Here is a 14,148-nt window from a genome sequence, read left to right as displayed (position 1 = left end):
TAATAGGATGTTAATCCGCCAAAGGTCTGGTTGAAGAGGAACATTTTTGCCCTGCACCTTTGGTTTTCCCCTTTGGTAGTGACGGCACTATGATTTAAGTGAATTTTGTGAAACTGCACATGCTCAGAGCACTTCTTTTTTAACAAAAAAATCAGGGCTGGAAAACTTATTTTGCTCTAACATATTAGGACTACAGAAATAGTGGTAAAGCATGAAATGATGGGGGAGAAAAGGAGCAATACACAGGGGTCCTGCATCCCTATAAGACTATTACTTTTGAGAACTAAATTTGCCTAGCTGCGCTACTGGCATTACAGCTACAAAAAATGACCGTTGTTATCTGTGAAATGTTATGTAAAATGAAATGGAAGGTATGATGTTGTCCGTTGTGTGTGGTGCTCACAGTGACCTGTGGATGACCCATCAGAGTTGAAAAGGTTTGTATGGTTTGTATGTTTTAAGTATTGCTATATCAGGACAATCTCTTACAACACTGAAAAAACTGCTTTATAGTCATTTGAGCAGGCAATAGCCTATTCTTTCACATAAAGATTACAGAAAATCAGAAATATGTGTGCAGCGCTCCATGTGGAAAGCTGATTGCGTGAAGTGGCGTCCAGATGGCTGCATGGAGATTGCACCCATTTTACCCAGGCTAGCAAATAAATCTGAAATCACAAGAACCCACAGGGGCAGTTAACACTGATAGAAAAACACCACAACCTTTCTGGCTACAGAAAGAGCTTTCCTCATTTTTGGCAGCTACAATACCACTAATTGAACATTCAAACGAAGTCCTTTTTGTCACTCTTAGTTAGTGACTTCAGTTTTATTCTTACAGATGACCAAGCTAACAGGTGGTAAGGAGGATTATACCACAAATTGGTTATGGGTGAGTGATAAAATCTGTGGTAAAATGTGTGACAAAATATTCATATGTAGCCATCGAAAGTCCATGGAATGAGCTTTACAATATATTTGCAGCACCAACTTCAAGCAGCTGCAAGCTTCCATTCAGATAAAAATTGTCATAAGAATTCACCTCTACACCACCTTGTTCATAACCCAGGTGAGGAACAACAACCTTTAGAATAAACCACAGAACCAAGGAAACTATTTCCAAGTCCAGCATCCAGATTTAGGGACCCAGTGTTTATTATAGCTATTGCAATAGGTCAGAGCTCACTCAACTCAACATGCCAGTTGAGAAGGTCTGCCCCGAGGCACTTCAGAACAAAAGCTTATATATTAGTTCAAACACAGCAAACGAAGTGTTATAAAACATTTTTACATACGTCAGGGAAGGTTACAGGTCATGAGAAGTAAAGCACACATGGCTCCATACTGGTATCGTCACCCCCACAGCACTTTGGAGTGGCCCTGAAGTGCCCAGACAATTTTAGGTCTTGGATGTCCGGCGTTACCCTGGCAACCTAGCCTTTAATGAGGGAACAGCATCATAAAACCCTCTTCCTGGGTCTCAGATAGTTTCAAGGATAGCTGATTTACACTCTGGTGCTAAAACATCCTACCGTTTGTACCACTTTCAGGGGTGGATAGGGAGAGATGGCATGCAGCGTAGCAGGGGGGAACTTGCAAATGCAGAACACACAAAAATCAAGCCTAATACATTCTAAAAGGTAAAATGCAATTAAAGTGAAATATTAAAACATTATTAAAACAATAGAAATATACACTTGGGGTCACTAATTCTTATATCAAAATGAATGCAGTTTTTTTTAAAAAAAATCTAAGCATTTGTTTAAGCACATTGTTGAATGTGGGCTATAAGGGAGGAAACATTTCCTTATAAATTGCTACTTCCCTTATGAAGTGGAATATTGTGACTGCTTGGCAGCTTAGGCCTGGAAAAATGAAACAAACAGTTTAGTCAAACTGTGAATCTGCAAGATATTTTTTGAGGTTATTAATTGAATTGATGTTCAGGCTGGAAGCTACAAGTTAACACTTCTGCTGTTTGCAATGATCTCCTAATGACCATGATTATTGTCAAGGTTTCCCCTCAGGACATAACCACTAGGGGACGCACTGGGCTGGTCTTTTGTCAAACCAGATTTTTATGTGAAATTGCATCAAAGAAAATGGAAAGAGACTCTAAAGTTGTGTGGGGAACCATGGCAGCACGGCCGTTTCTATTTTTATCACTTGGAATATAGTAAGAACATTTGTGGGGGAAGGGAGGAACGTCAATTAATAAAATGGAAAATAGGCAGGCATGTTCTTTCATTAATCTAATTCTTTTACAGGACCTTGACATGATAAAATTACCAGCAGTTAGTTACTTAAGTAACAGAGATTTTGCCATTTTTTACTTTATTATTCTGCTGTCATGGCCAATTATTCATCACATATTAACAAATTGTTTAAAGTTCCCCTGATTTCATCCGGATTCTGCATACCAAATAGGAAACTGTTACATTTCATTTCTATGGAGTCATCCTTCGTTGACCAACTTTGAATATCAGGGGTAGAATTCTAACTTAAGAACAAGGTAAGCCCTAAGAGACATGAGGCATCCAATAATTCTATCAAGTTTTGCCTCATCACAGGCCACGATTCAGAGTTATGTATGTGGGCTAGGAGGCAAGTCACACCAACATATATATTGAAAAATCTAAGGAGTTCTGGAGCCTGCTGAAGTGTATGTGTATCACAATGATTAATAAAATGCAGTATACCAAATTCTTACAGCTAAACTTTTTGACTTCTGCCTTGTGCAACTGCTCTAAAGGATGCTGTAGTCAAGGCTGCTGTTATGGAACACTGAGGATGGAATAATCAGAAATGTTGCATGTTCTCTAGCTGAGTGATACCAAATCTAATCCTCCAATTAGAGACCATGTAAAGTGTCATGTGTATGAATTCAGAAGTTCCCTCTTGCTTCTAAAGTTTTGAACTGATGGCATTTCTGCTGCAATAACTGAAAAATCAGGGCTCCCATCCCCTGCAGCAGGCATTTAGTCTACCAAGCCCAAAAGCATAACTTAGCTCTGTTCCTCCCCCACAACCTTGAAGAAGTTTTGCAGTGTGCCTCCAATAATAACAAAACTGGATAGGAGAAACAGCTTCCAAGAATACGGGTCCCTCGGAGCGATACCTTGCCGCTAGCTTTTTCATTTAGAACTGCAAGACCTCCTGCTTATATGTTCCATTCTCAACTGTGATAGCTCATCTGCAGAGAAGACACAATCTCACACATAGATTCACATAGGTTCACTGAAGGCTTTATACCGCTGACTGCAATCTCTTTGCATTGTCAGCTCTGGATCTCTTCCTCTCCCCCAGGCCAAGACAAGAAGTTTTGCTTTATGCAGGGCTGCCAGTAAAAGCAACAAGCCCATATCTTCCCCATTCTCCCCCATAACACTGAGAAATGAAAAATTGTCTGAGGTGTCAATTGTGAGGTGCTGCTGTGATGTGCCAAGCTAAGCCCGAGTTTCGCTTTACACTTTGTTCAAACCCAGATTCGTGGTTTAGCCAGACTAGCCATGAATCATAAACAACAAAGCTTGGCTATGGCTTGTGGTTAGTCTGGTTAGAGCTAAACCACGAGCCTGTGGTTTGGATGGCATGTTAAGCAAACTTAGTTCAGTGTGGCAAAGAAAGGAAAAGCATCTGCGAGCTTCTCTCTGGGAGGCTGTACACAGCACAACATGAGAATAAGAGTGGGGTGAATTTATCAATTTTTGGTTTCCTCCAGTTTCTTATATTTCCAATCTTAAACTCAGCTTTCCACATTTCTGCATCAGTTTGCAAATTAAAAAATAATAATACTCATAGAAATTCATCAGCATTTTGGTATGAATCTATCCTAATATATACATTTTTTTCAGAGCAATTTTATCTAATAAAATACATTTTGGTATGCCGTTTTCACTTATATCTGCATTTTTAATGAGTAACGAATAAAGCTGAGCAAAAAAGTGAGAGGCAGGATGTGCCAAATTTTGGCCTTGCACAGGGCACTGCTGAAATCTGAAAGACCAAAGTCTGCCCCTCTCTCAGAACAGAACAGAACAGAATAGAAGTCCCCTGTGCAAGAAGGGTTCTGGATCAATGCAAGCAATTGTAAATATATTACTGATTGCCATTTAAACCTTAGTTTAACAAGTCTGTCCTTGCTGCACAACAGTACAAATATGTCTTTCCCTGATAGCTGAAACCATCACAGTAGCAACAACAGCAACAGCAGCAGCAACAACAACAACAACAAAATTGTAGTGATTTTATAGGCAGGTAAGACACAGGCTTCATTCCTAGCTTAACCTTTTAAGGTCACAACTTTTGACACATTTATACTGAGGTACATGCTGCTGAAATCAATAAGAACCTGGTACCCTACAAGACTGTCAGTGGGAGATTCCTTCTTGTGGGTTTATCCCACAGAGCTGCTACAACATTTAAAGGCACACAATCAGTGGGGCCAAATTGTTCAGGTCCGTAATTTGAAATCATCTCCTATCCTGGTCTGTAAAATTAACTGAGTCCTTCCTGGAAAAGATACCCATTAAGGGCTGGCTGTGGCAAGCCAGAACTGTAGTGAAGATTTCTGCTGCCATGTCCTTGCCACCCTTTCCATTCAGCCCTTACGCTGTCTAGAGAAGGCACCCAGAGAACAACACAGCCAGTGGCTGAGCTCATATTGCAAGAAGCAGACGGCTGTGCTTCCTATTGCAGGATGTCCTGCCCTTCCCTTTGGGCCACATTTGGTGCAAGTGTGTTGTCCATCCAAGCATGGGGGAGGCTGCTTTATGCTTCAGGAGTAGAAATAGTAGTGGACAGCATGGTGGGACTAATCCTCCCTCCAGCTGAATTGCTGCTGCATAGTAGGATGGAGATTGTGATGGATGAGGCAGCGGTGAGGCCAGGCAAAGACAGATACACCAGTGGAGCCAATCCAGTGCTCCTGGTATTGTGTTTGCACCACCCTGACCTAGTCGCCGCCTCGTGCCTTCCCCACTCTCTCTTGGTATGCAATTGACTCAGTCAGAGGGAGGTCAGGGGAGCGGAACAGTCCCACCACACCACCCGATACTGATCAGAAAACTTCCCAAATTTCCCCTATCTGTTATGTACTGAAGTTCTCACCCTGGGCCAGCAGGGGGATACTGTAGATAGTTTTCACTCAGGTCCACATATGCAAATAAGGGATCGAAAGTGATGTTCAGTGATTGGATAGTTACAGAAAATGGTTACTGTTGCGTTCTAGTGGAGCTCTATATAAGCAGGCTGGCTGAACCCTTCAGTTCAGTTCTGTTCTGGCCTGTGAATAAACAAGAGCTGTTTGAAGAATTGCTGTGTCGTCTGATATGTTCACCCACAACTTAACACTATCTCCCTTTATTATAATATCATTGCTGGTTTAAAGTGTGTTTGTGATATTTTAATTACTGTTTTTAGCTAGCTTGTTTTTATTACTTTTTATTTTCTAATGTTGTTTTCAAATGTCATAAGTCACCTTGAATCCCAACATGTGAGAAAGGCAGAGTATAGATATATTAAATGAATGAATAAATAAATAACCCAATTCCTAGTACATTTACGGTAACCCATAAGTGTCCTCGGGTCCTTTGCCACTCTTGCCCTAAGACATTTCTTTCTTGCCACTCATATTCTTGGTCCTTCTGCTACTGACCTGCCAAGCCAGTCTAAAACCCATCTCTCTTTATATAGCACGTACAGCTTTTGCTTTGATAAATCTTAATAATGTACTATACTTTACAACTTTGAAGATCAGCTCACTTGCAGAAAGCCCTCACATATAAATTAACAAAAATAGCTTTCATCCTTAAGTGTGTGTACAAACACTGTTAATATGAAGCTGTTACTCTGCTTCTATTTTCTGGTGACTGCTACACAACCAATGAGTTTATAATCAACCAGTTCCTCATTCTGAATTAATTTCAAAACTACTCTTGAGTTAGCATGAATGAACACTGTACAAGAAACAAAGAACCATGACAGATTACCTGTTTACCCCAGAAATCAGACCCAGCTGGAAGTTTTCTTCCTAAAGCATTCAATAAGACACATATCCATTGTGATGGTTAGAACATGCCAGCTACTGACAACCCATTATGCTGATTTCCCTTACCTATTTAACATGTTTGATTGGTAGATCCTCTTGTCCTGTGTGTTGTAGCAACTGCTCTTGGGCTCAGGAATGAAGCTGTGCTCAGACAGCATGTCAGAAGCAGCCGTGGTTATTATGGCTATTCCGTCTTTCACCCTGTCGCGAAGGCCATAGTCCCATTCATCATATGACACAGAGATAAGTCCAGTGGGGAATTCAGAGGGGACTGTGTCTGTATCTCCAGCCACCAAGCTGGGTACAATCCATGTGTAATCATACCCAGTCAGACCCACAGAGTTAGCCACCTCAAAGATATAGGTGGCTTCTTCCTTAGTACAGTAAAGGAGGATGACAGGACTCTGGAGTTTCTTGAGCTGATTCTGGATCTTTGAGTCTCCGTCATCCAGAGACATATCCAGCAAGAGCACCTCTTCTAGCTCCCAGCCCACAAAGCTGTTCTCAATAGTGCTACGGACCTTGTTGACAAAGTCCTGGTAGCCAGGAAAGTAGGTAGTGACAATGGAGAAGATGTACCAGTCATATTCTTCCATGATGTTGAGCATGACAGAAGCTTGCTGTTCTATTGATGGACCAAACTGGAAGAACATGGACGATTCATCCTGTAAGAGGAGAAAAGAAGGCACAGGTGTTAAAAGAAGGAAATGGCAGGATATGTGGACAGCATAGGGAAGAGGGAACCATGCTCTTGTGGCTTTGCATTTAGGTGCATGGCTGTACCTATAATTATGCATGTGTAATACAGCAAAATACAACATGAGAAAGGCATAAGATGCTCACAGATTGTTGGTTGGTTTTCTTTAAATCCTACAATCAGAATTTGAAGGAAGGAAAGTGATTTAGTCCAACAGCTTTCCTACAGAGTAAACTGTTGGTGACCATTGCTCTGTCCCCCATTCCCCATTCCCATTAACCATATACAATCTAGACCAGCCTGCTCCAACTTGGGATGCCAAGATTCCCATCATCCCTGACCATCAGTTAAAGTGGCTGTTCTATTACTACTGCTGCCAGTTCAGCTTCACTGCAAAATTAAAACAGGGAAAAAGAAAGAAGGCAGTGTGCTGGGTGGGTGGCTTTTGTAGGATAGATGGAGTGACACATTTCTGACCCAGGAAAATCCTGTGCCAATCCAAGGAGAACTTTTGAGAACCAGGCCGCCTCTATCTCCATTTTCCTTTTAAACACAGAGATAATATGTCCTAGGCCACACACGGAAACTTGGAGGGGGTGGTGAAAGGGAGCTTCCACAAGGAGCTCAGGTTACAGTTTAGCAAAGCATTGCAACCATTTCAAAACCATTTCAAAAATATTGTTTGTGGTAAAGGGCTAAATCAAGTAGTGGGTGACTGATGGAGCCCTTGGCTCTCATCCAGTTTATTACCAACGTAAGACATTAGTCCAGCCCATTGTTGGCTTAAGCTGTGTACGCACTATGCCCTTAAAGCACATTCAAAACACATTTGTTCACCTCAGTTCTGAGCACTGTAGTTTACCCCTTGTAGAGTTACAACTCTGACAACCCTGAAACTACAGTGTCCAGAATTCTTTAAGGGGGAAATATGCCTGTGTGATTATAAGCACTTGTCACTAAATCAATATTTTTGATTTTATTATTTTTTATATTTTGCCAGATGGGTATAGTATAAATAATAACATCATCATCATTGTTGTTGTTGATGTCTGTAATTTAAAATGAAACTACTACAGAAATACCAGAGCTGAAAGTAGGGTTGCCATATGTCCTCTTTTTCCAGGCCATGTCCTCTTTTTCATGGGTATGGAAATGTGTCCTCTTTTATGCTTTTCAAAATATGACAACCATATATGCCACAAAATACACAATAGCCACTGGAGGGGGATAAATGAGCAGGGTTTATGTGTTTTGACTACCAATAAATACTTGGAAGGGGTTGCATCTAAATAAATGAGAAAACAGGGTTATGTAGGTGGGATTGAAGAGGTATATTACAGGTTTTTGTAATCTCCACTGTAGCAAGCATTTTTGCTGTGAAGATTTGTAATTATTAGACAGCAAAGAGTTTGGGAAGCTGAGATCAGGGAGCAGTTATTTTCCAGAGCAGAGTTTTCAGTTTCCATCTGGAGTAAACCTAGATGGTTCTCACTAGCAGAAGTCTTAATGCTTTGCAAGGTGGGGCGGAAGGGGAGAGAGAATTTAATATACATATAATTTCCAAGATGGATATGCATGCACACCATCAGTTTCTGCTTCATCAGTTTCTGCTTCAGCAGGCACACCACCAACACTGCCACCAAATTGACAAACCAATTCTAAACTCCAACAACATTTTTCAAAAGTGGGTCAGTGACCTGGCAGGGGGCTGAAGCAGCAGAGACTGGAGAAAAAGCAGGTGTGGATAAAGTATGGGTCATAAACACTATCCATATGTATATGCATACATACATACTATGAAATCCAGAGAAAGTTAAATCCCACTGAAATAAATTGTAACAGGAGTTTGGCAGTGTGTTTTAGTCCAGTTGATTTCACGAGTTTCTGCCTGTTGCTTTATCTGCATTGCATCCACATCATATACATGTTAGCAATCATGATTTAGATTATTTCCTTCCCAACATTGAAATCTCCCTGAATTAAAATTAAATTTTAACAATACTACTCCCATTATCTTTTCCATACATTAAAATGAAGAAAAGAAAACTCTTTACAAAGGCATCTCCTTTTAAATTTACCATTGTTTAATACATCCAAGCAGCCCACATAAAAATGTCATAGGCTAGTTCACAAGGCATGTAGTCGCTATTCTAGAGCCACTGTAATTTTGCCTATTATTGTAACATCAGCAGGAGGCTACTTCAGTTCGAGCAGAGGGGCTAAGATTGTTCAAACCAATTCAACCTGGCACCTAGCGAAATGCTCTTGAGTTTAATCACCATGACATTTCAACTACCCAAATGAACTTTAACAAAATTAGCCAAATCAGCAATCACAAGAGTGAGATCAACTATTGGATAAAGAGTGGCAATATCATGGAGGGAAAGAAGTGTTTCTACAGCAAGTGAATCAGACTGAGATTCTAATGAAGCACTATTGGAAATATCAATGAAAAAACATATCCATGGCTCAAAACCACACACAGGTCCTTTAGTATTTAACAACTCCAATTATTTTATTTGCAGCCTTTCCAGCTACAATGACTACTAAGAATGAGATTATTGAAGGAGAGGCATTAGTTGGAGATAACATTCAGGTTTTGAATCAAGAGCTAAATAACTAATTTAATTTGCCGTAATCCCAACTGAGGGTACTTCCAGACTATTGCTATTTTGAGGTGGGATCACACTTTCTTTGATGCAATTTCATTTAGCCTTCCCACAAATATGCCAGTGTGAATTCTCATTAAATAGCCAGCACCATCTAATCTCCATGCCAACAAATCAGGATGAATGCTAAATAAACAGGCAGTATGAAAGTGCCCAGAGATATAATATTATTCTCTAAAATATAATTCTCTAATATTCACCAGGTTAACTGCATCTTCACAAGAAGGCCAATGCTTTTGTATGGTGAAACTCACCAGTACAGAGCACTGCCCCCTCTTTTTTTTACTGACCATTGCAGCCATTTTGTGCCGGCACCCATGGCACTTTTATCAAGATATGAGTACTGGCACTGAGTACCACAAAATGCCCTCTTGCCTTTCAATAGTTTGTCTTGTAACACATAAATGCCACCTGATAAACAAAATATCAATATTGCTATTTTTAAAATATTCAAATCCAAAATATAATCTGCATGGAAGAAGAAGTTTGAAAACTACCATTCCCAAATAGATGAATTTGAGAGGGGGGGGGCATGAAATAGCTGAATGGAAACTAAAAGCAAAGATTGATTCTATTTGTATGAGTCTGGATAGAGATAATAGCGAAATAAAGAGAATCATAGAATTGTAGAGTTGGAAGGGGCCCTGAGGAACATCTTGTCCAACCCCCTACAATGCAGAAATATGCAGCTGTCCCATGCAACCTTGGCATTTATCAGCACCATTCTCTAGCCAACTGAGTTATCAACTAAATAAATAAATAGCTGTACTTTTGCGGCACCTTTGTTTCAACAAGCCAATCCAGACACATACAGTAGATGTTAACTGACAATTTTAGTATTTCTTGTAAACTGCTTAGAGTTTCTCCTACAATCAAGCAGTATATAAATTTTGTTAAATATTTTTTTTTTTTAAATCATCGTTTCCTACCTGACTACAAATGCTAATTTAGTCTTATCACCAATTACTGCCATTGTAAATAGCTGTGTTAAATTCTGTTAAATAAAATAAATAGTCATATGAATAATATCAGATCCTCATAAAAGTCTGGGCACATAGATGTGTTTTCAGGTAGCTCTGAATAACGGACAAAGGCTCTTTCCTGGGTAACCACACACCCCACTTGGCTCTGTGGTGGGACTATCAGGAGGGCTCCTCTACAGATCTTAACACATAGCCTGATAATGGGAAGACTTGCTAATCAAATGAATAAGTGCTGGTCATAGACTCTGATTTTTGCATTTCATTGCCACCCAAACTCACATTTTACACTTTCCCTCCTGTACGTTCAGAGGATGCCACTTCACACGTTTGATGAAGTGGCCTCTACTCAAGGATCGTTTATGTCAGAAGAAATTTAAGGTGCCGTGAGACTCTGCTGTTTTTGAAGCAACCAACTAACACAGCTAACTCTCTGGAAGGTTTGGTTCTGATCCTAAAAAAAAAATTGTTAGATCTTTTATTAAGGCATTTGAAATTATGCTGGAATTAAACCTATAGTTTGGGACTCTTTATGGAGCTTGAATATATTATGACTTCTTTAATATTGTATTTTTGCTTCTGGTACATCTGCTATCTGTCACAAGAAATAGGTCAACCAGCATGATCTATGAATCAAATGTAGGGGTACATTTGCATTGGCATTTTATCATTGGTTTACTGCCAGAACTACTGCTTTATGTGCTTGTACTGGGGTATGGTTTGCAACTTGATCAGTAGTTGTTTGCTGTAAATTATTGCCGGAAGTTCCAACAGTAATTTATTACTGTTTTCTGGTGTACTGTTGAAGAGATATGAGCAGTTCAAGAACATACTATTTCTATTCTCATAGGCAAAAATAACTATGTCATTTTCAAGTGCAGTTTCACCCACCTTATTCAGTGCAAAATAATATGGGATAACCACCATTTTTCTTCTCAGGCTGGGGCAAAGGGAAAAAAGGACAACTTTTTCAAAGGCAGCAAGCATATTCATCTCCACTGCAGAGACAGATCTGCACAGCGCATAAGTGAAATACCTTATTACAGAATTTAATGTGGGATTAAATGTCACTTTGAAAAGGCAGCTGAGTGTAGCTATACAATTTCAGGAAATGAAGAGGTTAAAAGGATGGTATTTTCTAGAACTGGTTTATTTATTTGTTGCATTTATTCATGACTTTCTATCAAAAAAAGTCTCTAAGCAACTTACAGATATATAAAATACCAAACAGCTTCTGAACCATTTAAAGCCAAACAGAATAAAGTACAATAGAGCAAAAAAATTCCAAAGGTGTATTTATCCAACAGAAAGGACAAATCCTACCCCACCTTACTAAAAGATCCACAAACTTAGGTCTACAAGCATCGATATTAAATAAATCTTACCCTGTTAACCTATTATATCCTTCAAATTCTATAGCTGCAGCAACCTTTTTGAACATTTTAATCCCACATTAAATTTAGCAGTAAAGTATTTCAGTTATGTACTGAATAAACCTGTCTTCTTCCATGGGGACAAATATGCTTTGCCTGGCCAGAGTCTCGTCACATAATCCATGTCTTATAGACTTGATGCAGTATTGGTGCTAAATAAAACTTGCCTGAACCTTCAAACTGTTTTGTTGAGTTCTAGAAAATATACACGCATCCTTTGAAAAACTAATGAAATGCTACTGTACTGAGATAATTGATTTAGTATGCTTCCCAAATACATGCATTGTTTTAATTATGGAGAATGTTAAAGCTTCAGATTAAATTCTGATTAAATAACATAATTTAACACTTTAAAAGTATTATATGTGGTCCAATTCTAATATAATGGGGCTAATAACTGGCTTTTATTCAGGTGGAAGAGTATGGCTAGAGCTGAGTGATGATTAATTCAAGTGGGATAACGCCGTCATTGTCTGCAGGAATCCAACCAACTATTATTCCATAGTTATGTCTCATCTATCCCTCCCTGCTGTGTGCAACACAGATCCTATTGCTAGGTGCTTCAGAGAAAAAGCAAAATGTTTCACAAAATCCTCAAAAGCCTGGAGCATATTCTACTGCCAGATCCTCTTCCTCCAGAGTCCACAAAGCTCCCTCATTCTGAATCCATAATCAGCATCCTTTCTTTAGCTCTGAGGAGCTGAGTGAGATTTGGATCCAATCTATACAGTGTGCTGGCCAACACAAACAAGTTTCTTTACTGAAAATCTATTCTGAAGGGACTATTGCTAGGACAACAAATTTCACTATTTTTTAAATCAATTTCTAACCATTTCAACTCTGGAAATAATACATCAGAGTGGTTTATAGCATTAAAATACATGACAAGCAAACTATGGATCTGTGGCAGAAGCATGGAACACTTCTGAATAGTTGAAGATTCTCTCGTTTTGGCACAGCTGTCTGCTTTCAATGTGATGGTCATTTCTCCCACATCTCTACTCTGGAGTGTTTTCTGTCAGGGAACTGCCATCGGAAGGAAGGGAAGTGAAAGGGCCCACACAGGTTGGGAGAGACTCAGCAGCTGAAGAGGGAACCAGTAGGGGGAGAGGAGCTGAGCTGAGGGAAAGTGAGCTGGAGGGATGGCTCAGAGACACTTCCAGCGAAAACAGTGGGGAGGTTTCAGGACCTCCTGTAGGGACACCCACTCCTCGCCGGAAACTGTCACGCAGAGAGTCCAGAAGACGTGTTTCCGTTAAGGAGCTTTTATGTTGGAAGCGATTCCGAAAGCAACCACTGTCGGAATCTGCCAGCGACTGACGGAGCCATGTTTAAGGGGCTCCGTTACAGACAGAGGTTTGCAAACTTGACCAAACTCTGAGGGACTAGGATTTTACACACAAGCAGCTCATCGTCTCATCACAGCATTCCGACAGTCTCCGTGAGCAGCTTGTGCAGGAGAAGGCATCATGAGCAACCCAGCCGGAACCGGAGAAGCAGGAGCTGGAGCGGGTCCAAGCCTGGAAGAAAGGTACCGGGTGTTGGAGGTCCAGCTAGCGCTGCAGACGGCGAGGCTTGAGGAGAGGAGGGCTCAGGATGCAGACAAAAAGGGGAAAGACACCCAGCTCGTCAGAAAGGTACCAGGATTGGTGCAGAAGTTTGGGGGGGAGCCCAAAGACTATCATGGCTTTCGGACAGAGATGCAATATGCCCTCAATCTGCAGTTTGATGAATTCCCAGACGAGGAATCACGAGTGGCTTTCGTGATTGGGCATCTTGAAAAGGGGGCGAGAGACTGGGTTAGACCCCTGATGGCAGCGAATAGTGACGTCCTAAAGGACACGATGAAGTTCTTTCGCGCCATGGATCTGATGTTTTCCAGCGATATTGAACAGGGAGTGGTCCGCAGACAGTTAATGGCTTGCAAACAGGGGAGCCGATCTGTCCGTGAGTACTGGACTGAGTTCACCATGTTGATCCATAAATTGGGGTGGGATCTATCGGCGGAACCCATTCAAATGCTCTTTGAAGAAGGGCTTTCTTCGGCTGTGAAAGACGAACTTTCCCGGGCGCCCAGGGCGGAGTCTATGGACCAGCTGACCAAATCAGCGCTGACCATAGGAGCGCGCCAGGAGGCGAGAGCATTGGAGAGGCGGGAAGGGAAGGGGGAACGTTGGAAGGAGTTCCGCATTCCAGACATTCCAGAGCCAACTTTCCCGCCGGCAGAGCCGATGGAAATCGGAACAGCGCGCGCGCGCGCAGTTTCAAAGCCCAGTGAGGGGGGAAAGAAGGAGGGAAAAGGCGCCCGGAAATGCTATCT

At 40.9% G+C, this 14,148-nt stretch overlaps 1 protein-coding gene across 15 annotated transcripts in view; it reads right to left on the bottom strand.

Annotated features, from left to right (window-relative positions):
* GRIN2B (glutamate ionotropic receptor NMDA type subunit 2B) overlaps nucleotides 1-14,148 on the bottom strand; it is a 292,093-nt gene that overhangs the window by 123,770 nt on the left and 154,175 nt on the right. For all 15 annotated transcript variants that reach the window (XM_080971223.1, XM_080971212.1, XM_080971213.1 and 12 more), the window contains one exon: nucleotides 6,116-6,714. In XM_080971223.1, the coding sequence (XP_080827349.1) occupies nucleotides 6,116-6,714 (599 nt within the window). The remainder of the gene's footprint in view (nucleotides 1-6,115; nucleotides 6,715-14,148) is intronic.

The sequence above is a fragment of the Podarcis pityusensis genome (genome assembly GCF_964106645.2).
Source record: "Podarcis pityusensis genome assembly, chromosome: 10".
Lineage (NCBI taxonomy): Eukaryota > Metazoa > Chordata > Lepidosauria > Squamata > Lacertidae > Podarcis > Podarcis pityusensis.
Note: the sequence above shows the minus strand (reverse complement) of the source record. Positions and strands in the feature narration are given on the sequence as shown.